Genomic DNA, 25,914 nt, shown 5'->3' with positions numbered 1-25,914 from the left:
ACGACCTGAAGCAACACTATCAGCTGGTGGACAAGTTTAAGCCTGTCTGCCATTTTGTTTGGCTATTGTTTCTTTTCCACCACTGTTGTGTTTGCTTTTTTCTCTGCTGCCCTCCGTCTCTGCTCCCAGTGAGGTAAATGGCTGCTGAAAAGATAATGGAATGTCTTACAGCCTGGCCTGGCCTCTCCATCTTCTACGGCTCTGACACCACATTGGGAAATTAAAACTGGGGGAGGGAAAGAAACGAAAGGAGAAGGAAAGTAGGGTGAGATGGCGAGAGAGAAAATGAGAGGCGGAGTAAGCAGAGAAAGCAGAGCGATATAGGGGGACAGACGGAAAGGAAGGGAAAGGGTGAGTGCTTATTTGTCTGTGTGTGTTTGTCTGCATCAGTGATCAGGGTCAGTACATGGCACTGAGCTCAAGGACTCGTACCACAGATAGAGGGATCAGGAAGGGGAGGCCGAGTGGACCGGGACTAAAAGTGTAATCAGTTTTCCGATTGGAGCAAATGACCTGAGACTGACTGCTACAACACCATCCAGTTGGCTGCATATGTGAAATAACAACCTTCCTCTCCACATAGCTCCAGTATTGTCTAGTTGACATTAACAGTGTCCACAGTGTCCAAGCTTGTGTTTGTTTACATGTGTGTGAGAGCTACGATGTGCACAGTGGCAGATGAGAGAATTTGAAACCACAGGCATGTAGCAAGGATATAAAAATAGTTAGAAAATAGCTACATTCAAAAATAGAACAATAATTGAAATCAGAAACGCTCGCTGAACAAATCCAGAACCACTGCAGCCTTAAAGTGCTACATCTGTACTTAATTATTTGTACCCTATAAACTATTTTGCTTTGACAGTAAGCTTATAACTTGATCAACTCACAGACTCCTCTTTGTGGTTGCTCCTGAGGCCAGTGTAGGAGACCTTGTAGGTCCGCACATGAGGGTCTTCCATCTCCCATGATGCCTTTAAGCTGTGGGTGGTCTCGTCGCTCAGCTGAAGGTTTCTCACAGCCTGACGTGCCACTGTCACACATCACAGACAACAGTTCCTCACTTACTGTGTGATCGATGACACAAAATCTCAGGTTAAGGTAAGTTCCCTCGCACTTTTAATGTGGTTTGGTAAAAACCAGTCAAGATTCTAGTGCGTTGAAGTAAAATCAGCTGCAAATCTGGAACAGGTGGATCCTTATTTGAAGCTTGAAACAAAGGAATTTGTTCTAGTTTGTTATTTTACTTCCTCAGTCTCAATAAGCAGTTTAAACCAAAGCTGACACATCTTTGGAAAATCATCGTGCTAAACTACAAGCCTTTATTTTATAGAAACAGATGCAACGCCCTTTTAGTCGGCCATTTTAAGTTGTGATTTTCACAGCAGCACCTTTGAGTTTTAAACAAAGCAGATGTGCCGTTTTAAAGTGTCTAGAACAGTGAGCAGGGACTTAAGTACAAGAGACAGGTTGCTTTTTGTGTTTTTAGACCAGTGAGTGAAACTGCTATGACTTGAATGTGGACTGTTCCTCGTGCTAAACACAATCCAGATGGCCCCTGCAGTTTCTGTATGAAGCCAACTTGATAAACACACTTCTGAAAACACAGAAGAGCTTCTAAATGTTCAATATATGCGAGTGTCCGCATTTCAGTTTCAAATTCATCGACCTCAGCGAGAACAGATTTAACAGATTTCCTGAAACTAAATGAGCAACAAAGACCAAATCTCTTCTGTAGTGACTTGCTGGGACTGAGGTTGCTCTCTGGCAAAACCAGACGGCACTGGCAACTAGCAGAGCCTTTCACATTTCAGTAGCAGAAGACATTCAAGACAGATACTTTGGCTTCAACCATGATTAAAACTTGGCCAGTCTCTTCCAAAGAATAGCTTTTTTTTTTTTAATAAACCACTTGAACCAAGCCTGCTGCTCTCTGGACTCATGCATCTAAATTATTCAAAGCTCTTAAGGTTTTTACATTAGTTTAAAAAATGCTTTTCCTGGCACGATTTTAAACAAATGTGACACGTCCAATTGTATCAAAACGTTTCAGATGAACGTCTGGTCATTATTAGACATGTTTCATACTGAGAGGAAGACTCTGTGGATGCTGTTGCATCTGATTTTAGACTTTTACACAAAAACTATTTGGACACTTTTTACCTGTGGTCGTGGTTGCTGTCGTTGTCGTCCTGGCCACTGGGGAAAACACAGAGAGCATAAGTCAGATAATTGGATATAAACTTTGTTAAACTCTCCATTTCAATAACTAAGGTAATTAGACAATACATAACAAATCAATGATGCAAAAATAGATTTTGTTCTTCTGAGATAACGTGAGACAAACAAATCGATATAAATGGACTCAGGCAGAGCTACACTTTGAACTCATAAATGCAAATTGTTTTATTCTAAAAGCCATATTTGATTGGATTCATCTGTTATTCTCAGCGGGCTAACACTTTTGTGAAGAGGGTTAGTCTGGTCACAGACTATTTTCAACATTTTTTTATGCTATCACATTGAACTTTGCCTGTCTCCTGTTTTCAGTTTGTTTTGTTTTTTTCCAAGTGTTAGACTGACTAAACAAAGCAAATACCACAAGTGCTTAGAGTAACAACAGCTGTGCAAGATGCCAGTTAAACAGCCCACCGTCACTTACATGTGGTCTCTATTACAGAGACAGTGTCACTCTCTGATTCATCTTTGAATATGGCGGTCAACATCACTTCATACTCAGTAGACGGATTCAGTCGAGTCAGGGTGTATCTGTCATAAATCCCACTCAAGATCACCTACACGAAGGACACACACAAAAATCATTTATGTCTCATATTACATTTGATTTCTACCAATATCTTCTTGTAATATTTACAAAAATGTTAAGTATGTGCATCTGTTGTTTTCAACAGTTTGGTTTGGTGAGAGTGAACACTCTTAGTCCAGCTAAAATGCCAGTTTCATCTAGTTTTAAACCAGATGTCTAGTTTTCTTCTACAAATATAAACCTCGACATGATGTGTTACATTTTTTTCATGCTGTTTTCCCACATACTGCCATTACAGTCACCTCCTAGCTTGTACTTGTATTTGTCATTACTGGTTGGTTTCCTGGTGTGACAAATATTATGGCATTAACCAACAGTCTGACAAGGTTATTTATACTTTTAAGTGCAACACCAGATTTTAAAAACTAAGGGCATCACTGAGTTTTAGAGGAGAAAGCAGATAAAAACAGAAACTAACAAATCACCTCAGTGTTAATAATTTCACTCATGAAAACAGCAGGAAATGCTGTTGCATATTTTATAAAGCTGTTGTCTATAAAAACAAACTGTTATATTTTGTACATAGATTCTGTTTTAATACCGTGCTGAATAAATTATGAATTCACTGGGCACACAGGATTCAAATGCACTTAATATACTCTCTATGATGCTAAAGAAAGATTTAGATTTCAGAAAGCCTTATATGTACTGCTAAAGATGGGATTTACAATACAGGTAATTCTGAAATGTATATTTTCCCCTGAACATAACAAGTTGGATTGACTGCTGCTACAAAAGCCCAAACAACCAATATAATTTATATGACACAGAAACCCCAAGGTAAACACCAAGAGGTCATCAAAAGTACAGTCTGCTTCCATGGAGAGCAACTCTGAAACTGGAATTTACTGAAGATGACTCAATAATAAACAGATTATGTGCAGAAATTTGTTTCTTTACTTAGCCCTGTGAGGCACACTTAAATGTGAATTTCACCAGTGGGGTTGGCCATTTCTGATTTCTCTGGAGTAAACGTCTTTTCACAGATTCATACTCTCTCGTCTTTTATCTCATCGCATTCATTGAGATGTATTTCCAAATGCTATATTGTAGTATTGTTCTAACGCAAAAATCACCAGTAACACTTACTGAAATAAATCAGACATTTTAATGATTAAAAAAAAAAAAAAGAGCATAAAAAGATCCAAAACCTGCTTTCAAAAAGGTACCAGCCTGCAACGAAATCAAACGAATCCAAACAAAACCAGCATGATGCACAAAAATCATATCATTCCTTCATCACATTGTCATAAAGAACTAATCTTTCCCACTTTTTGTGTATTATGGTTAATCTCCTAACAGAAAAATACAGAGCAGTCTGTGGACGGTGTGTGTGTGTATGTGTGTGTATGTGTGTGTGTGCACACACGTGTACAGTATGTGGGTGAGAGACAGAGAAAACCTGCATGTATTCTTTTCTCTGTACTGGCGGTATTACCAGCCCACCTCTCCAGCTCCCCAGAGTGTTATTTTCAGCTCTGATGACTCTCAGCAAAACACAGAAACACACACATAAACACACACACTTTTACAGACCTAAGGGCTCTATCGCAGCCTCCCAGCTGTCTCTAAACCCCAGATCATGGTAATAAAACACCCAAGCCATTAATTTCTAGATTTATTCAGCCTTTATTTATACTCAGCCATGCCAGGGGTTTTACCAGCTACCAGTAGTCTAGCTTAGATTCAAGTGTATAGTGTACAGGCCCTTCTTTATCTGAGCACATGGAGTGCAGCCACTTCCTCCTCTGGAAACAGAGATAATATGTGGACCGCTGGCTAAATGTAAATTTTGTATCCATGCAGGTTATTTATCTTGTCATACTAAATTATAATTTTTATTGGTGTAATATCTGTCAGCTTATGGAAGTGTGTAGCTCATAGTTACACCAAGGACTTAATGTTTGGTCAGTGTGTTGTTTTGACAACATAATCTGAGGATCTGTGATGGAAGTCAAACCCAGTGATTTTATCCCGTCAGTCTGACTTATCTACAGCTTTATTTGTTGGATTTTGTGCGTACTGACCTCCTCCGTGTCGCCACCTGTGAACGGTGCCCAGGAAAGTCTGTAAAAGTCAATGTCGTCGGCCGAGCGATCCCAGCTGACCTTAAAGCTGTCTGTGCTGACATCACTGGAGCGCAGATTTAGAGGACCAGGGACTGGAGCTGAGACACAGAGAGAGAATTCACATTTTCTTCTTCTTTTACTATGGTTTTAATAATTTTCTGATAAGACTGCAAGTCATAAATACACAGTGTTCAGTACAGTTTTTGCCTCTCGGTGCCTCCCACAAAAGCAGCACAGAGAACTGACCAGAGGGATCTTGGCTGGCACTGGAACTGCAGTACATGATGCAACTTTCATGGAAACATTTACTGTTGGTCTAACTACACTCTATCCTGTTTTAAGGGCTAATCCAAACACGGGCCTTAATCTTGAGTCAGTTTGCCTAAATACCTACAGCTTCAACGTACTGAACGCCCACCACAGTTCTGCTAAGCCAGAGCAAAAACAGAGCATGGTGTGTCATGGGGACATATGGTATGATGAAGGACCAGGAATTACACTGCTGCTTTGTGACTGTAGGGGCTAATTTATTGCCCAGGTTTAAACTGCTTGTTCAGCAATTATCTTACAGCTTATAAAAAAAAAAAAACACTGTTGCAAAGCATTTTGGTGTGAACTCTAATCATACAGCTTCCCACAATCTCCCACTCCACCACTCAAAAACCTGAAAAGTGCTAACACTTTTGTGCAAGTTCATGCACCTCCCATTCTGAAACTTGGGTCATTGAACAAAGTTTGTCAGGAGATAAATAAAAATCAACACAGCCCTTCAGAGTGAGTAGTTTAATCATCGCTTGCCAGAAATACATTTCTTTTAGCTGACTTGGCACTGGAGCACAACTGCTCGTAGCTTAAAGGAATATTCCAACAAATCAATATCTGTTAGTGTGACGGAAAGTTAGGGACAGTGAAATGACCTTTTAATGTGACTGGTCTATTATGCTGAGGTGTAAATGAAATGGGCAGCCTGCCAAAAAGGCAGAAGGGCCAGCAGGGGTAATAAAACTCAACACTGTTTTGCACTGAGAGAGAAATGGTTTGCTATCTAAAAGTACAGATATAGCTTTCTTCAGGAAACTGAAACCAAATTGAAACATACAAACTCAAACAAAAACAAAACAGAGAAAAGGATTTAGAATCACCAATGTGAATGGATGACAAAACAAATGAACAAAAATACTTGAAAATTATCACTGGTGGCAACACTGGTCATCCACAGTATGGGGCCCTGTAATGGTTTTAATTAACTATTTATTCTTATAGTCATTATGAGAATACATGAAAAGTGAGTTTCTTACTGGTAGTGAATCCATCGGTGAGCGGCTCCGATTGACCCTCATTGTACAGGGCAAAGATGGCCACCGAGTACTCCATCAGAGATGTCAACCCACTCAGGTCATAAGAGCTCACTGGGCCCACCTCTACCTGCAGGACATGCACAGACATGTGACATATCGACAGAAAAACTCAAAAATGTTTACTATCAGCTATAAAGACAAGAAAAGAGATGCCTTTTGTAAGGATTTCCTCTGGTTCTTACTGTTTATAATAGTGCTCAGCTAGGTGACAGTAACCTACCAGTAACAGCAGCCCACTGACTTCTTAACAGAAATCATTTCTGTGTAATATCTGTATATTTTCAAAGATGATTTACGTTGATATGAACAACAGGGCAAACAGTTATTCTTTGTTCCCTTCTCCATTTGTCTTTTCTCCATTACCCTTTGACTCGAATGCTGTCCAACACAATTATATTAAACAAACTGCATCTTCACACACACCTGCTCCGTTACTGGTCCGTCCGTCTTTGCCCACGTGATGCGATAACCTTTAACTCCTTGCAGTGCCGGATCCCAGCTGATGTGGGCAGAGTTGTGAGTGATGTCAGAAAACTGGAGGTTGCTGGGAGGACTCAGTGGTACTTCAGAGAGAGAAGGGGGGGTGAGAGGGGAAATTATTTAAGGGGGTTGATGGGATTAGCACATTGTTTTGAAGTTAAAATTTGAATTTAGGTTATGCTAAATTGCTATCATAATATTGGATATGTGTGCGAGGGCATTGCTCACATGTAGTTTCCTGCCTTGTAATAGGGTCACTGGTCTCCTCTCCATACACAGCATAAACAGTGACAATGTATTCAGTCTGAGGGATCAACCCATCCAACTCCAACTCTGTCACTTCATCTGATATCTTGATCTATGGACAACGATGCACAAAGCACACACACTTCAGCATTTAACACAAGGTTTTACACCTCAGTTGCCAAGCAGCTGTTTTAAATTAAATGCATGCAGTGTACAATTAAATAGTCCTTTTTCCTCTCTCTTTCTCTACTGTTGTCACTACCTCCTTCTCATCCATGTCACCATCATCTGTTAGCGGCGCATAGAGAAGCATGTAGCCAGAGACTCCGTCCACAATGTCCCATCTTGCTTTCATGGAGCTGTGAGTCACATCAAACAGCTGGAGGCCTGTCACCGTGGGAAGGGCCACTACAAACACACACAGTTCCAATAAGGAACAACCAGGCTAATAAACTATATAAAATGTCTTGAGATGGTGTTCAGAGTTCAGCTGAATAAACTGCTTCGGTGTCAGTCCACAAAGTTTGGTCTTTTTTTTTTTTTTTTTAACTTTTAGTGGATATGGAAAAATAAATGTATTGTCCTGTATCATGAGCGCATCATTTTCAATACGTCTGGCTGCTATAGCTGTCGAACCTTTAAGTCACTCTTCTTAACGTTTGCTCTCAGATATTGACTGAAGCATTAGTGTGAGGTTTTAAAAGCACATTTCTGCACGTGTGTGAAAATAAACTTACGGGTTGTTTCTGATCCTCTCAGAGCTTCACTTGCCTTGTTTGCATACACAGCAAACACAGCCAGCTGGTATTCAGTGAGAGCGCTCAGATGCTGTAATACCACTGAAGCATCGCTGCCGTCCACTAGAGCCTGGGGTGCAGGAGGGCAGGGAAGAGGGGGTGAGAAAGATGGATGGAAGGAGCAGTGGAGAAAAAAAAAAAAAAAAAAGAGATGGGGTCCGTAAATGGATGGGAGAAGAAAGGGAAGGGGTAGGAGCACATACAGTCGAATGACAGGGGAAATGGAAAATGTGGCAATAAATAGTGAAAGATGAAAATGACAAATGAAATAAAGAAAGGAAAGTAGGTTATGAAAGAGAATGGAAGAGGAAGGGAAACAATTTATTGAATGGGGTAAGGAACAAACCTCTACAGCTGAAGAATCATTTTAAAAATTTTCTGAACTAAATGGATGACAGTGATACAGAATGGGTGCCATCTGTTCCAGCTGGAAGGGTCTACAAGTTCAGAACATCTGGTGCCTGTAAACCCAGCTTAGCAAAAGATTTAATAGTTTTTGTGGTCAAATGTTCTGGAAAAATCAACCAGGTGAGTGTCATTTCTGGTGAGCCTTCCTTACCTGCATGGATGTTCATGGAAATTGTGAATGGAGGGATGAGAGCGAGAAATATTGGTGATTACCACCAATGTCTAAAGGAAAAACTGAACTTAAACTATACACCTGGCAGAAAACCCCAGATAACCCCCGTTGGTGGAGTAAACATAAAGTGAAAGAATATCCCGAGGTAAACCCAATTCTATGTGCTCCTGCGAATTGGTGCTTTTACTTCTGATGATATGGATGTGTAACTTTCAGACTACGGTAAACATCATCAGATCTGTCCGGCTGTGCATTGCAATGACATGGACATTAATAAAATCTTATTTAGGCCTCCTGATAAATGTCTTTGTAGTGGTTACTGACCTCCCTAATACAGTAAAGGCAGCATCCATCTCATCAAAAACAACACTCACCTCATGAGGTTCTCCTTGGGCAGGATAATAAACCACTCTGTATTTTTCTACATTTCCTGGGGCGTGACTCCATGACACCCGAAAGCTATGGGCTGTGACCTCTGATGTCAACAGGTCAAATGGTTTTCCAATCTCCTCCGGTACCTGTTCTGAAGAATAAAAGGAGAGGGGGGGGGAACGCAACAATAAAAAATAAATTGCATGAGAATATGTGAAATTACTCCCAAAGAGAAACATTTAAGCTGTAAAACTCACACGCATTGATCAGAAAATCCTTATCCTACTAAAGACATCACCCTGCATCTTTTATTATTTTTTCTGTGGCTGCGATATGATGACACCTTCCCCATTGAGAAACTTTGCATTAAATACTATTATCTTTGCAGCTACCATCTCTTATCAAATCTATTTATTAATTAGTATTTCTCCTGCTGCCCTCTGGCCTGTCATTTCAGGGTAACATTTTATCATCCAGTCATGTAGTTGCATGAAGCTGGAAGGGCCAAAGTGATCACAGTGCACATTACTGACTAAGTTCTTCCTCTGTGTCAATAATGCAAATGGTTTGTACTCCAGTTTGTATGTACGTGCACAAAAATGCCTTTGTGAGATATATCTGCACCGTCTCTCTCTCAACCTCTATCCTATTGTCTCCTTACTCTCCTTGATGCCTTTATCTTGCTGCTCCACTTGTTCACACACGGTTTTCGTCAGTCCTTCTACTATGGAGCTCATGATGTTGAAGTCGGCCACGTTGTAGACGTGAGTGTTCTCGGGCTCGGATGCGATAGAGCGCAACTCATTCTCATCTGCATTCTTGACACCTGAAAAAGGGCAAACATAATTATGATGATTACATTTGGGTGACAATACCCATTTGTAATATTGGACGACCATCACTGATGTGAACGCAGCACAACAGAGTAAAGTTCAAAGAATCATCACTGGCTGGATTTGAAGAGAGAAGAAGCGAGTCTGGACCCCGTCCTCACCAATAGCAAACAGCTCAACCCCGGCATTACGCAGGCTCTCCGCAGGTGGGATGACATCATCCTGAGACTTCCCATCAGTGATGAGGATCCCAATCTTAGGCACGCCAGCCCGTGAACCAGACTCGGGCTTAAAGCAATTCTCCAAGATATAAGTCAGTGCAAGGCCTGGAGAGAGGTGGAGAGAGAAGGAGAAGAGGGATGAAGGAGTAAGACAGAAGCAGAGAAATCAGGGTAGATAGGGGGACAAAGTCAGGCAAGATGGGAAAAGGCTTGTGAATAGAGCAGAGAGGAGAAACTCGTATGGATCTACTTAAACTAAACCATCATATCAAAACACATTGGTATTCTCAGTGAAATGTAGCACCTGTCAGAGTGTTTCCTCCTTTGTAGGGCAGGTTTTTGACAGCATCAATGACGACCTCTTTAGTGGAGAAAGCATTTAGATGCCACTCTATCCTGGGATCACCACTATACTGAGCCAGACCTACACACACACACACACACACACACACACACACACACACACACACACACACACACACACACACACACACACACACACACACACACACACACACACACACACACACACACACACACACACACACACACACACACACACACACACACACACACACACACACACACACACACAGACTGAATTTACATCTGACATCACAACCTGTCATTCACTTATAAAGCTCCTTCAAAGCTAGCGTCAAATATAGCTGACCTACAAAAGAAAAACAGTCATTGACAGATAAATAAAATATCTGCATCAAAGCAGCTGAAACTTTTTAAACAATTAGCAGAAAACCATATTTCGCCCATGATGTAATCATGTACATGTTGAAGAAGGAAATTTCACAGGGACCCACCTATCCTCGTCTTATTGATGCCAACATCAAAGGCGTTGACCAGGTTTTCCAAAAACATGCGGACCAGCCGGAAGTTGATCCGACCAATGCTCCAGGAGCCGTCCACCAGAATCACAATGTCAGCAATGGCCTCAGTGTGACACACAAACTGATCAGCTGCACAAAGAAGACAAGATGGAACAACAAGGTCAAAGGAAAACTGATGACGGTCTCTGTGGTGGAAAAACAGGATACTCTTTGGAGGAGGGAGAACAGAAGAGATTTAGATTGTGACAGCTTGTAAGTGTCATGAATTAAAGCTGAGCACAGCTGGAGACAAACAAAATAAACTAATGAACGTAAATAAAAAAATAAAAAGACAAATCTCACTGAAAAGCTTTTTCTTTTACCACTGATGTGGAGGTTTCTCAGTTAAAAAAACAAAACAAATGCACACATCAATGCAGCAGGTTTCAGATTGTCTTTATTGATCAAATAAACATAACACAGACAAACAGAATTCAGAAAATTAGAAACCATGTGACATACATACGCTGCCTTCCTCTACACAAATACAACCATGTGACCTGAGCCTTAGCCAAAGCTCACGTCCTTGCTTCATGTCCTTATCTTCTTTTGAAAACAGGTACAATATCTGATATAAAAATCCCAACCGTGAGAGCTTCCTTTGAACTTTGGGGTGTGTTGTTTCCCATATCTCTCCTGACCTCCTCTTCTTGGAATGAATCTCTTTTCAAGTGACTGCAGAACTCACTTTTCATTTGAAAGAGTCTGAAAAGGGAGATTCAACACATGAAACTTCCCACCTGGAAGTAATAGTGAGGACAGACAGAAGTCAGTACTGTGGAAACACTCACACACAGGCACACAACAGGTTTTGCACAGAAACACTCGCACAAATGCCAGATTCATGCACAGACACAACTCCCAACATCTGTATTATGATTAAAAACAACCTCTCTCTCTCCCCTCTCTCTCTCTCTCACACAACCACCCTAGTCCATTTATCATAATTTCATAACTGCAGAAGTTGCACATTAAATCCTTCTGTCGACCAAAGTAGCAGCGAATCATCTAGAAAATGCTAATATGGTTGGAGATTTGTATCTAAATGAAGAAAAGAGAAACTGCTGACTCTCAAGAAATGTGAATTCTTACTTGGCATTTCTGTCAGAATAGTGTGTTTAAAAGATTGAGGTTGTAGAGAGAAGTAATACTATACCAAGTCAACATAGATAATTCAATTCTAATTAAAATTTTCAAGACAATCCACACTGAGCACTTCAGAGACTGCAGGTTTTTTAACATCTCCACAGTGACAGTAGAGTGGAGGCTAAAAAAAAGCTAAAATAAAGTTTTTATCTATTTGGTGGAAAAAGGAACATTTTCTTTCCAGTGCTCAACACAAGCATAAATTTGTTATTTTTGAGAAGAACACACTTTTGGCAAGTGATCTTATATTTATGGAAAAATATACGCAACTTTTATTGTGTCACCTATGCTATTTGTTCTATCATCCAGGTCCAACACTATTTCAAGCCTAAATTCATAAAAGAGACACACTGTCTAACGACAGCCCATGTCGGTATTCAGGAAGTGATTTTCCAGACAGAGCTTTCTGACTGCTGTCTGTGTCTGACTGTTTGAACCGTCCATCTGCTGCACACGGCAGCCGAAGGAGAGAAGAGAAAACCACAAGGTCAAGAGACAGCTGATAACTTATATGTTATGCAAATGCATTACAAATAAGTCTGCTATGATAAAAAATATTCCTCAGGTGCTATTTTGAAAAAGCAAAGAGAAAAATATATATTAATGTCCTTTAGCATTCACAGCGCACAATGCATGAGGTTTTCTTGATTTTAAGAAAGGAACACTCTTTTCAACAACCCACCTATGATGGCCTTTATGGTGGCCTAAGCTAAACAAGCAAATTGTAACTATCCTCCTACATACTGAGAAAGAAAGACAGGAAACGTTTCTCTTCTTACAAAAAATAAAACCAAGTGTGCTCATTAGAGAATAAAAAGAGAAAAGCATTAAAAAGGCTTTTTTAAAAGCAATAGAAAAGCAAGATCGACTGTGGAGCTACGACAGTGAGAGACATTCATAAGTTGTTAGTATCTTTACTAAGTGCTGTTGGAACTGTGGGTACATGGAGATGAGGAGTTTATTCTATGAGGAAGAAAGAGCCAGAGAAGGAGAATGTGGTTCTGCACAATGGGAAAAGCTATCAGGAGGTAAACAGGATTAGAGGGTCAGTAATTCCAGCTAATTATAGCTCGCTGGTCATTCCAGTTTACTGTTGGGTGAGTGTCCTTCAACTATGCAGACACTGTGCTGCTGCTGTTTTACAGCTGGAAAAAAAAAAGGTTGCTCCCTCTCCTTCACATTATCCTTACTACTGTCTGCAAACAAAGAGTCAGCTTGACTGGATACGAGGGGTCATTTTTCCTACGAGAAAACATTTGCTGCCATTCATTCTTATAGAGCTTGAGAAACGACTTCCATAATTGCCCAGTGTTGACAATCCATCTCAGTAAATACGAAACCTGGAGTGAAAGTTGAGTTTTATTGTTATTTCATTTGGTCTAGGTTGTTTGTTTTTATATCACAGTGTACATTTTCAGTTTTCTGTCACCCAACAGGGAAAAATAAATAAATAAATCAAAAAAAAAAAAATCAAAAAAATCAAATCTGTGAAACCAATCACCTTATAAACTTAAACTGATTTGTTAACTGGGTAGTAGTTCATTTCAAGCAACAGTACATTTAATGTAAGGTTAGTGTTAAGTAATGGAATAGTAACAAATCTAATTACATTTAGATTGCATGCTTTGCAAGTTTTATTGGGAGGAGTAAGAAGGTTGCGAGTCTAAATGACACTGGTAGAATTCTGCACTGAAAAGCTCTTGAGCAGGAATTTAAATGCTGGAGGAGTTTACAGCATGTGTTATCATTTAAGACATCTTTGATAAATAGGCATTATTTTCACACATTTAACATTTTTATTTCTAATATTAACACTGATAACATGTTCCCACGCTGTTTGCAGCATAATTTGATGTTTATCACAGATGGATAGAAAGTCAAAGCTGCTTCGCTCAGCTTTCCATTGAAGCCTAATCTGAGCAGCACTGCAAAATCTTCAGTCACTGCACGAATGTCGAACAACAATCCCTCATTTTGACAAATGTCCCTGCTCTAAAAACACAAACATTAAAAAAAACAAAGGTTTTGCCAAACTGTATACTTAGAATACGTAACTTCTCACCTTTTTAAAAATCAACACCAGCCAACACTGACAGATACACAGGGAATTGATTCACCTAAATAATCCACAAACTATGGCAGAATAAAGAGAAACAGAATAAAGGGATTGTTGGCTCAATAATAAAGACGAAGTGCTACTGTACAATATGAGCACTTCTTTTTGAGGAAATTACAGTGAGAGATGTGTTATGCAATAATAAAAGATTAAAACTAAAGTTCATGTTTTGCAGGTGCCGACTGCATCAGCTGTTAGTAAGCTCAAACTTGGCTTAGTTATAGCGTAGGAGTTCAATAAGTGGATCAGCACATCGCTAAGTTTTATTAAACACAAAGCTCAAATTATGAGACACTGTGGTTAAAATAATCATAATTTTGGTCGAGTTCTTCCTCAACTATGTGAATTATTTACTATGAAAATGTATATGATTTTGAAATGTAGTGGACTGTCAAATTACTGCTGAATATTTAATTTGGGTATTGATGTTTCAGCAAAGTTTTTACCACAAGCTGAAATATCTCAAGTCAGTTTTACAAAATTCACACAGCTGTATAATTTTACAGATTAATGTTCAGCAATCAACTGAAAATTTTTTAACGAGAATTACTCCCAGTGTTTTGGAAAATAAACCTCACTCACATCAGAATTACTTCTGCAATCAAATGTGGGTAGTGCAGACACGAAGAAAATCTAATATATAGGGGGGGGACATAGGAAATCAAAGCAATGCATATAGTACGTGGCTGGACACATGCACATAAATTGTGTTTCCCTCCCAACAACAGATGTCAGAGATAATTCAATGGTTTCATGCTACTGTAGTTGCAATTGAAACCCTCCTCACTGTCTCAGGCTGGTCAAAGGTCCCTCTGTTCCTTCTAAACACCATCAACCTTTCTCCTTCCCCTCTCTGTCTCTACCTCTTTCCCTCCTTTGCTCTTTCTTTCTAACTCCTTCGCTGCAGGTCAGAGTGCAGTTACTGGGGAACAGAGGAGAACTGTCATGATGAAAAACCGCAGATATATTGACAGATTCTGTGGTGCCAGGTCTTTCTTCCATCCAAGTCTACTGGTACTTGCATTTTCTGCCTCTCTCCACTCCTTTATATCTAACTCTGTCCATCTCTGGGGCTAACTAATAAGAGACAGACTTTATTTGGCAACGAAATCTTAAAGAACTGCACTAACTAAAACAAAAATGCCTTCTCGAAGCAGAAAACGTGTCAATCTCCACTAAAACGTGCATGTGCTTTTGCTTTTCATATGTCATGTCCATATGGATATAGAAAAATTATGAAAATCCTATCAAACCCTGACACATTCACAATCCTTTTATTTTTAAACAGAGCCTTTAACAACGTAGACGTCACAGTTAAGGTCAGATTTTATATGCAGATAAAAGTAAGAGTTAAAGCCAGACTTTAAATTTATTGAATTCACATACTGTATTAGTCATGCAATGACATATCTGTACCTGAATAATGTGCCAAATCTCTATAAGTGTAGTTAGTTCCATCATTCACTGACATCTTAACATCATGAACAGAAGAAGTATGACTACTGTGGTAGAACTTGACTTGTTTTCTTCTCTCCAGCAGAAAATGTAAATGTATATCTGAGCTGTACTCGTCTACCATGTTGCAGCGGGTTTCACAATGGAGATGAAACTATGGTGGTCTGGTGCTGTAGCCGATCAAACTTCAAGCCAAATTCACAGATTTGTCTCTTATATCCACCAATTCTGAAACAAGGTTGGCTGAACTACATCTGAACCTTATTTTAATAGAAGAACCTATTTATATGCAAGCACACAACTGGACCAGCACCAACCGTAATTGGCATGTGAGCACGCGATTAGACCAACTATCCACCTGGTGTCCATAACAGAATGAGCGACCGCATTTTACAACTCCCAGCCCACGGTGCAGTCTGCAGAGCTGTGGGAAAAACTATGTGACTCTCAGACAATTGAATTAAACTGCGTAGGCGTGGAGCCACTGGGTATTAAAAATGTGACTGCAACAATGGAAGCCACTGTTGTGGGCAAAGATGGAAACCAGAGCTAGGAACTAGAAGACAGAGTTGACATATACAAGTAGCATATGTAGCACTTAGTAGTAGTGAAACACCATAAAGCACAAAAATAAATACATACAAATAAAGCATGTTTAAACACACACACACACACACACACACACACACACACACACACACACACACACACACACACACACACGCGCGCACACGCACACAGCAGACCAGAAGTAATCTGCACACTCAATTATACTGATAGAGTCGGGAGAGTAATTTATGCACAATAAACAAACAAACAAATACGTAGCAACTCCCATAAGACATCTTCAAATGCACACACTTCTCTAGCATGGAGAACTTTTCCACCCTCTCCATCTTCAGTCTCTTTGTCTTTCTCTTCTCATTAACAGTGGGTCTTCCCACTCGGCCTGGATTTATAGCTGACCTCTACTTAGCCAGGGATCAGACAGAGTACGCTGTCATTTCAATCTCTCTCTAGTTAAGTTTTATTTCCCCCGCCACTGTGATTATGTTTCAGTGTCTGGAATTCACATGGAGAACAGTGACAGGCATGCAGATAAATTGATAATATACAGTAGGCGACAGTCCCCACATCGGTGAGAACACTTCACTTATTCTATTTGCCAAAGTTTGATTCCTGGGTGCACCTGCTTTCTGAAAAGCTATTCTCATTAGGATAAATCCAGTTTATTGCTCAAATAATTATGCACTTATTCCTAAATAACACGATGTGATTTGTTTGGTTATGATATATCACTCCACTCAATTTTAAAAAACTTTGGTGAAACGATTAAAATGAAAATATCATAGTTGGTGAACTGCCTCTTTAATATTAACCCACAACCTACATATCTCATCAATTCTAGATTCATCTCTGCTGTTTATGACGCAGATCCTAATATTTCAATAAAACCAACTTCCTCTATGTTGTAGAGAAAATGTCTTCTTTAAATTAATACATCTGTTTCTTTCCACCTGACCTGCTCAATGTGTGGGTGCATTTGCTTCAACAAGCACGCTACCAAACTGGGATGAACATGTGGACCCTCAGACAGCCACAGTGAATCCACAATGAAGGGGGGAAAAAAAAAAAAAGATCTTCCTCATCATAGCTCAGTGTCCACCTGTTTAACCACATGTGCCAAAGAAGCAGCTTCGTTTCCTGTAGGTTTATGAAAAACAGTGACATTATTCTAGTTCTTCAGGATGAGAAACTCACCAATATTTTAAACTCAATCATGAATCCCAAACAAACCAACCCAACAGAACAACCACTATCATGTCATATAATGTTAATTCAAATCATTAACTGCAATAGAACATGATAAAATAGCTGACGTTCTGGATTCAGTGTAATTGCCAAGCAAAGAATAAAATTGCCCCCCCAGGCTAAAAGACGTGTAGAGTTGCCTGTAGAGGATCTCAGCCCTCCCCCCCTTAGCAAACCTGAAGTCAGGGCCTTTCAGTTTTAGTTTGTGTTTTCCTCAGCAGACATAACCTTGGCACAGTCGGAAACGCACAGGTGTGACTCATAACGACAGTGGCTCCTTTCCATTCATGTGTCCCAGTCAGCAATGGCAGTGTGACAGTGAGCCGGCGTGCACAACACCTGGACCACGAAACTGAAGCAGCTGAATGGAATTTATCCAGCACTGATTTCATTATTTACACTCAAGCTTGTTTAACACATGCTACATGTCAAAACGTCTTTGTGAAAAAGGCCGATGGTGTCAACGTTTTGATGGCCAATCTCAAACACCCTCTAGCAAGTCTGACCAACAACACTAAGCCGTAACAGCAGAAACCAGTGGCTGCATTCAGTATTTCAAAAACCCTGCAGTGATGTCACAACCTGACCATTATCTAATGTCGATGGCTAGCTAACGAGATGTCTGTGCTGTAAACTCAATTGTTTTGGAGTTGTCAAAGGACCGTTTTTTTCTGGTACTGGTGGGACACGAGAGCTGGAAACCAGATTTTCTTTGTTTTATTGGTTTGTTTATTCAATCATGAGACAGGCAGCAGATTGATACACCTGTCGTTGGTTCATCGTCCCTCAGAGCAACTCCAACAAACTCAGCCAGGCACAAACATTCATATTCATCTGTGAGACCTGAGGGGCTACAGTACTCGAGTGTGTGTGTGTGTGTGTGTGTGTGTGTGTGTAAGCAGCGTGATCCACTGGCTTGCATGGTGTAATCTGACAGCTGTTTTCAGAAGATTTGTGTCATTCCACCAGACTCCTTTCTCTGCATGTCCCCATGATCTTTAATCCACTGTCTTGTTCTGTTCCACTTCACTGCATACACAGGTGTTTCTGACAGAACAGACACTAGACGTATGCTGAAAGCAACACACGGCCAACAAATCGGCTGTTTTCTCTACTTTACCTCTCTGCTTGTCCTTCCATCTCTACCTGTCTCTGTTTGCTTTGCCTTGCTATTTTCTTGCTGTTTGTCTTCCTTTAATCTCTGTCTACTGAACACACACACTTGTCGAACTGTGTGGATTTCCATTTAGAAAGCTGAGTCCCTCTTATCATATCTGGTTATTTTTTTAGCTCCATGCACACATTGTAAGAACTTTAGAGGTGGGTGTAGCTCTTGAACTAGGCTTTTTTGTGTCACTATTCAATCTGACACTGGCTTACTTATTAATTCCACAGGAGGGAGTGTGCCAGGCCAACCCCCTCTTCAATCGCTCCACTCCTCCATTTCTTATCTTTTAGCTCTACTCAGTTGAGCAGTAGATATTTGTTTGGTAGATGTATACATTTACCAGCTCAATGGACGGTAACTGTAAGCACTTCTGTGGCCAAAAATAAGCCAGAAAACTGATTAAGGAGGATTTACTTCAGATAAACTAGTTATTATACTGCAGCCTCGTGTATAGTCATGTAAAAAAAAAAAAAACAGGTAGAATATATAAAACAGTACTTTTTTAAACCAGATATTTCTGAGCTTCTCCTGAAAATAAAGGAATGGGATTAATTTTACCAAGTAAAAAAGTATCTGGTCAAAATAAAGTTAAAGATCTGATCTGCTTTAAGATCAGGGGATCAGTAGAGGGGGAAGAGTGGATCGTAAAAGACACTGTTGAGAGTAATGAGAGAGAGAGCAATGGGTGTGCACAACAGATGGAGGAAGATGAGAGAAAAGCATAAGAGGGTATTGAGGAAGCAATGAGCAATAAATGTGTCATCTTAAGCAGAAAGACGTGCAGAGCTAGAAAACTTAATACATTTAATTTAACCTTAACAGGTAAACCCCATTGAGGCGATCAACCTCACTGACAACTTGACCAGGGAGAATAAAAACCAAACTCAAGACACTGGGCCAAACACCAAGATATTGATAACTCTCGACAACATCTATTTTCTTCTCCGGAGCTGGTTTTATCTCCATTCAGTACAAATGTGAGATGATGTCACTGACATAACCCTGAAGACGTTCCATCTGCTTTGACACTTGAAATATTTAAAGAGAGACTAAAAGTAGGAAAGCAGTCCATTAGTACTCCAGCTTGAACTGAGCTCATTAACTTTTACACACTAAGTCCTACCTGACAGATACAGTAATTAGTGAGGCAGCCTAGTTTGTCCAGACGACCCTGGTAAATTAGTATTATCAAAGGCCTTAGACATGTCAATAAACACAGCAGCACAGCACCGTTTCTGGTCCAAAGCTACGACATGATTCGCAGCCTCCGATGTGCTGTAGCGGTGGTCGTACTGCTCTGCTTACTAGCTCCTAAGTGATGCTCATGCAACCATCAGTATGTAAAAATGCTTTCAACCGGTTACTCACAAGTACAAACAGACTCTAGAGGTGGTAACCTCAAAGATGTAGCAAAAACTCATTTCCAAAACTTACTGTAAGAATTTCATTTGCAAAAACGATGAGTTTGAAAATATGTGAGGGGAAAACCAATTACACCTGCAGTAACCTTTAAAAGATAAGACTCTAAATTCACTGCAGTAGGTTTCCTTAGATCTAATTTCACTAGGGCGTTTTGTACTGTATCTCAGAGAAAGCAAATGGCTTAAACCAAAAATCTGCAACACCAGTCACACAGTTAAATTTAGAGCCATTTAGAGTAAAAAATGGGAGAAGCAACAAAATTGTGAAACAATTCAATACACTCAGCCCATCACACACCAGAGCTCATTCATGTTTTGTGGGTACCTAAGGATTTAACCGATATCCAGAACTTCCTTGGGTCATTAAGACTGCTAATGGTAGCATGACAGTAATTTACGGATTTTACATTTTAGCTGTATGTTACATTAGTTCCTAAATTTCTAACAGTGGAGCTAATGTAACTTAGAGCCTGTTTTTCTCACGTTCACCCAGGCTTTCTACACCTGCAGAAAATGTGCACAGGAAATAAACAGGACAGCAGGAACAGGAGCTTCACAAAAACAAAAAAATATTAATTAAATGACATCCAGCAGTTGTCAAGGTAGATGTTATCCTACTGCAGCTGTTATAAATGTACAGTAAATGCTATGACTTTTACTTTTTATTTGTGACCATGAAAGGGGTGAGGGGATATAGCAGGTAGGAAGTAAAAACTAATTATTATAATTGACCTCTGCACTTAAGGAGTCCTTGCCACTAATGACCAAAATGCCATTAGCGCACACGCGCACACACACACTGTAGAGTCATACAATTAGCTCAACTCAACCATGAACCCCTGCTCTTAATAGAGGACAAGGACAAAAGTCTGGCAAATGTCAAACACAACTTGCAATGATAGAAAAAGTGTTTAGGGACAAATTCTGCATTTGTCAACTACATTTACCTGAGTTCATTCTTTGCCACCTCTCTTTTCATTGTGGCTTAATACTTTCTCTTTAAATACTTTTCTTTTACATTCTCCTTACTTTGCCCTTCATGCCGCTTGCCAGCTCATACTGAAACTGTGCATTTTCACATCATCCATGAATCACATCCACAACATTAATTTCAAATTTCTTGGAGCTTTTCATGCTTTTAGCCATGACATAAATATCTGGCTCATTTTGCTGTCAAATGGAAAGAACTGATGTAATGTTAAAAGGCATTCAGAGGAAATGATGACTCTCCAGTTAGTTGACTTGGCTGCATGTATGCACTGTGTTTGTCTCCTTTCATTTGTGATCGGTTTTGGCCTCCTCTCTAAACTATCCGTCAGATTAGTAAGATTAGTTGCACAGCTCTTTGGCCACAAACCTCTGACATCCTGTAGTCGCTGAGAGCCACAATGTTAAAGGAATTAAACTTAACATTGATCAAAATGCACAAACACTAAGGGAGACTGTAAGTGGCTAATTATGGAAAGTAAGACGCCAATAAAGCAAGAAACACAGGCACACAGAGATGGAGAGATTTAGATTACATGAATGATAAAAGCTGAGAATTAACACTGACCAATACACACACACACACACACACACACACACACCTAGTTACAGAGCACCAGAGCTGAGATAAATGGTAATTTTAGGAATTAAGGCTGGCTATAAACACAGAAACGTCACTCTCCAGGTGGGTATTTGTAACCCTCTGCAGACGTGATGGATACTAGAGGACCCGTTCTCTCTCTCAGCATTAAAGTCATGAATGTCAACAGAATCTCATTGGCCTCCGGTTCAACTTTAACTACGTCTGTCCCTAGGGCTCAGCCTGTGTCTGCCTGTGTGCACGCTGGTTTCAAGCTTCAGCCATAGCACGAGAAAGGGCAACACTCCACTGTCATCCTATTAGGTAACATGTATTGAAAGAGACACCGTAGCATGGAGAAAGGGAGAGGCTTCTGCCCTTTACTGCTCAGTGATTTCCACTGTGTGTCTGTGTGTGTGTGTGTGTGTGTGTGTGTGTGTGTGTGTGTGTGTGTGTGTGTTCATGCTATTGGCTTGGTGCTCCGATTGCCTCATGTTCTAAAGCTAAAACAAATCAAGTCAAGCATTTAATCAGTGGATTGGTATTGGTATCAAAATCAATCCAGTTAAGTAAGTGAGGAGTTCTGAAAGGCATCATTAGCTTTTTATTGATATCTACAGCTTTAAGTACACTCAGGGCAATTATACAACAAAACTGACTAGAACAGTTCAAACATGTTGAAAGAGAAAATATACAAATATAAGTTGAGCTGAAACTGATTTAGACAGCCTTTTAAAAAGTGGGACAACTGACAACTCACTGTCAGATGTTATTAGAAACAGTTGTTCTATGTCATAAAAATGTATCACTGAGTTCTGACTAGGAGAAACCACCGCTGATTTACTATATCTGTTAGATCATTGTGGTCTGCAGGGCGACAACCATCTGTTGTATTACTGGAGGCTACTGACCCACATTTGTAACAAATACAGTCATGGACACACCTACAGCATGCACACATACACACGCATATCATCTGATATTATGCAGCCGTCCAAATAATAGCTGTTGTTTTGGAGTAAACATTGTTAAGGACCATTTTCCAATAAAAATATATTACTATTACTGTCTTACACAGGGGACCACTGGTGGATCTGTTCTTCTTTTGGTAAGCAGAACAGAAATGTATTATTATTGGCTGCATGATTCCTTACTGACATTAATTTAGATGAACGCAGCAGCAGCTATGTGTTAATACACCCGATGGTGGAACCAAATCTGTTTTTTTATATTATGTGAAAGAAATAAACTTTGCAAAATATCAATTTTATTGGACGTTTTATAGCAAGAACAGTGGAGACAAAGAGAGGGATGATATACAAATACAAGTCCTCCATCCTAAATGAAAAAAATATGTGGTGTCATTGCCCTCCACTGTCATAAAAGTCATCTAGCACCCATTACTGCAGTGGCGCCTGACTTTGAGTAACATTGTGCATGTATTACCGTTTAACTGAATGGGAATTATTTCATTTCATGGTCACTTTGGTACAACAATTGCCAAATCTTGACATACAGTAGTGCTCATAAATTGATATACCCCTGGCACAAATACTGGCCATTATCATTATATCAAAATATATAAATGATCACACAGGAAACTTTTCTTTATAAGGAAAAGTGGTCAGATAGTATCTTTAGTAATTGTACTTGTCATTGTGATTTTCAAAAGACAGACATGTTCTGCATGCTCTGCTATGTTTTCCAAAAATAATGGACAATATTTCTCAAATTGTGCCAGGGAGTATGCAGAGTTAAGAGCAGAACTGTATTCCAGGATATTGATCAGAACAGTGTTGTTATCGGCCGATCCACTAATAGTGGCAAATTTCAACTCTGCATCTTTTCCAGGCAGAAAGGAAGCACGAGATGTCTGGATTAATAACGCCAACAGTATCATAAACAGACTGTAGGATTAAAGAGTTGAATCTATATCTATGGGCTGTCCAACTCCAGTCCTCATGGGTCACTGTCCTGCTTGTTTTCAACTGTCCCGGCCCTCGCCGCTTCTGATTGGCTAAACACACCTGATCCAGGTAATCACCAGTAGATAGTTGGAAAACAAGCAGGACAGTGGCCCTCGAGTCCCAGAGTGTGACACACCTTTAAATAGAGTAGAATCAAACGAATGCCGATGGTGCTGCTGAAGAAAAGGTCGGGTGATCACTAAAGTCATTATTATTCTTCTCATAAATGACTGTACAAAACTTTGTGCTAAATAATTTACAGAAAAATAAACTTATCTGCTGTCAATTTGTTATGCAGAAGAAGAAAGGTCTTGGCCTCATTCAACAACAGCAGTAGACTCCGTCATGGTAAATCCATCAAAACCATATTAGAGATACTTCAGTCTGAACCAAAGAGGAGGACGCCAGAGCCCTATTAAAAACAAACAACCATTGAAAATCAGAATAACCATAAACAGATATCGATGGGACCAATGTTTTCTCTAGGAGAGAAGCTTTTGAAAGGCTCAATCAAACGAGCCAACATGGCAGCCTTTTGTGCTGATGTCATTGGTCCCCGCCTGTAATAGCATTACACAGTGTTTGCTTTGCCTCCATGTCTCAATCCAACATGGAAACAGCAACTAGTAGAGTTAGATGTTCTGACTCTTTGGACTGTAAGACCAAGGTCTGAATGTGAACCTGTCATATTTTCTATGAATGCAGCCAAACAGACCGAGGAGCCAAGAGGGTATGTTTTGTTGGCAGAGAGACAAAACATGTGGCAAGTGAATATACACCAAACTTTTCTGGCACTGCACCTGAAGAAAGGTTTTTTCATCATTATCTGTTTTTGTCATGGTTTAGTGGTCATGCTTTGCTATACCTGGCTTCTTCTTCTTTTTTTTTTTTTTTTTTTTTAAATCTGACTGTCCTAATTCTATCACAAGCAGATTTAAGACAACATCCAGACTTTAATGTTTTCTTTGAGAAATGATTATGTGACTGAGGTTTGTTTTGATCAGGGCTGAGGTGGATGGGAGAGAAACTGCACTATAGTTGGATGAGGTCTAGTTCTTTCCAAAACACACAAGTCTTATCAGTCAGAAATAGTTCATAAAAAGTCAATATTTAAAACTATATTACAACTGTGCACACACCTGGTCTCAATGAAGCAAATTCCTTTTCAGTTGCCATCTTTCTGATTATCATTATAGATGTACCAATGATTCACACATGGATTTTCACAAGGGAAATTTAGATTTTCTCATTATCTGTGTTTTTTCATCCGCCCTGTGTGTCTGTCTGTCTCCTGCCTCTTTTCTAGTCCTCAGATTCAGAGGAAAAAAAAATCTCTTTGAACACTGAAGAGAAAAAGCTCCACACTTGTTAATGTATTTAAGGTTTCAATTATTGCTTGTAAAAAGGAAAGATTGCAGGTGTCCTGTGTATTCATAATAATTACTGAGGGTGGGTTAGCGGGAGATAAGGATAAGGAGATTATGTTTCACAGTAATTATGCTTCTCTGATGTTACTCATTAACAATGAGTACACGAAGAATAACTTCACAGATTTGACAGAATGATATATTGCCTTATTCAGCAGCAGCATCGGTCTGACTTGGTATTCTCCTCCAAACAGAATCAGATTCAACAGTAAAAGTGCTAACTATAAGGATGTGCTCATTGCATCCAGGTACAGCTAAGCTCTTCCAGATCAAACAGAATTTTTTGACTCCTATAATTTGAGTCTTATTCCTATCCTGCACAGTAGGCAGGTTTCTTTAACCACTGTAGATGCCGACAGTGGCACAGCATCAGCAGACAATGGTGAAGCAAAAGAAGAAAAAGAGTCAGAGAAACTGATATTCAAGGCAAAAAAAAAGTAATTCTCCTCACATCTTGCAGCAGTAAGCAGCTGAATTCAATACCAAGATCACTGATTGGTTTGAAGCCTGTAACAAATTCTTCTCTCCAGACAGAGATCTGACCTGGGAGTGTCTGACCCATGATTTGAATCGCTTACTTTTAGGATGCAGACCTACAAATGACTGGCCTCAATACGAGACAACTTGGAAACACTCCAAACTACAAACGAGGGTAAAATATCTTTTTAAAATACTTCCTTTCCCTCAGTCAGATTCAGTCAATGACACCCCAAGAGCAGACGGAAAATTAGTTTCTTTTAAAGCTGCTACAATAGGCAGGCCGTATTTAGTTCAGAACAGATTGTGCATATGCACCGGAAGAAAGAGATTAGTAATTTGTAGAGTATGTTTGTAACAAAAGTGGATGGCTAAGGTGGTTATTTTACCGAGAGAGGAGGAAGTTTCAGGACACTTCTATTAGCTAATGGCCCTTCACTACTTTAAAAGAGCTTCCCTCTACCTTTGCTAATATCCTCACAAACACCATACACACACACAGACACACACACACACACACACACACACACACACAGGCTGCTTTTGATATGGGAAGGCAAAGATAACAAGCTTAAGGTTTGCTGCATATTTTTTTCTTTGAATTTTCAGCATCTTTTGACCTTGGCTTATCAATTAGATATGCAACACGGCGCTGAATATATTTCACACAGGGAAATTGCCATTCAGATTG

The 25,914-nt window shown here is 39.8% G+C and overlaps 1 protein-coding gene across 1 annotated transcript in view; it reads right to left on the bottom strand.

The window, feature by feature from the left end:
- Positions 1-25,914, bottom strand: part of col14a1a (collagen, type XIV, alpha 1a) — a 111,975-nt gene that overhangs the window by 65,872 nt on the left and 20,189 nt on the right. The window contains exons 6-19 of the mRNA XM_026293208.2: positions 10,602-10,757; positions 10,088-10,207; positions 9,724-9,888; positions 9,391-9,555; positions 8,732-8,880; positions 7,718-7,847; positions 7,243-7,388; positions 6,963-7,092; positions 6,678-6,817; positions 6,195-6,321; positions 4,855-4,994; positions 2,663-2,795; positions 2,164-2,199; positions 891-1,033 (exon numbers count right to left, since the gene is read on the bottom strand). Coding sequence (XP_026148993.1) covers positions 891-1,033; positions 2,164-2,199; positions 2,663-2,795; positions 4,855-4,994; positions 6,195-6,321; positions 6,678-6,817; positions 6,963-7,092; positions 7,243-7,388; positions 7,718-7,847; positions 8,732-8,880; positions 9,391-9,555; positions 9,724-9,888; positions 10,088-10,207; positions 10,602-10,757 — 1,880 coding nt within the window. The remainder of the gene's footprint in view (positions 1-890; positions 1,034-2,163; positions 2,200-2,662; positions 2,796-4,854; positions 4,995-6,194; positions 6,322-6,677; positions 6,818-6,962; positions 7,093-7,242; positions 7,389-7,717; positions 7,848-8,731; positions 8,881-9,390; positions 9,556-9,723; positions 9,889-10,087; positions 10,208-10,601; positions 10,758-25,914) is intronic.

Source organism: Mastacembelus armatus, chromosome 16 (genome assembly GCF_900324485.2).
Source record: "Mastacembelus armatus chromosome 16, fMasArm1.2, whole genome shotgun sequence".
Lineage (NCBI taxonomy): Eukaryota > Metazoa > Chordata > Actinopteri > Synbranchiformes > Mastacembelidae > Mastacembelus > Mastacembelus armatus.
The sequence above is the reverse complement of the archived record's forward strand: the minus strand, read 5'-3'. Positions and strand labels throughout refer to the sequence as shown.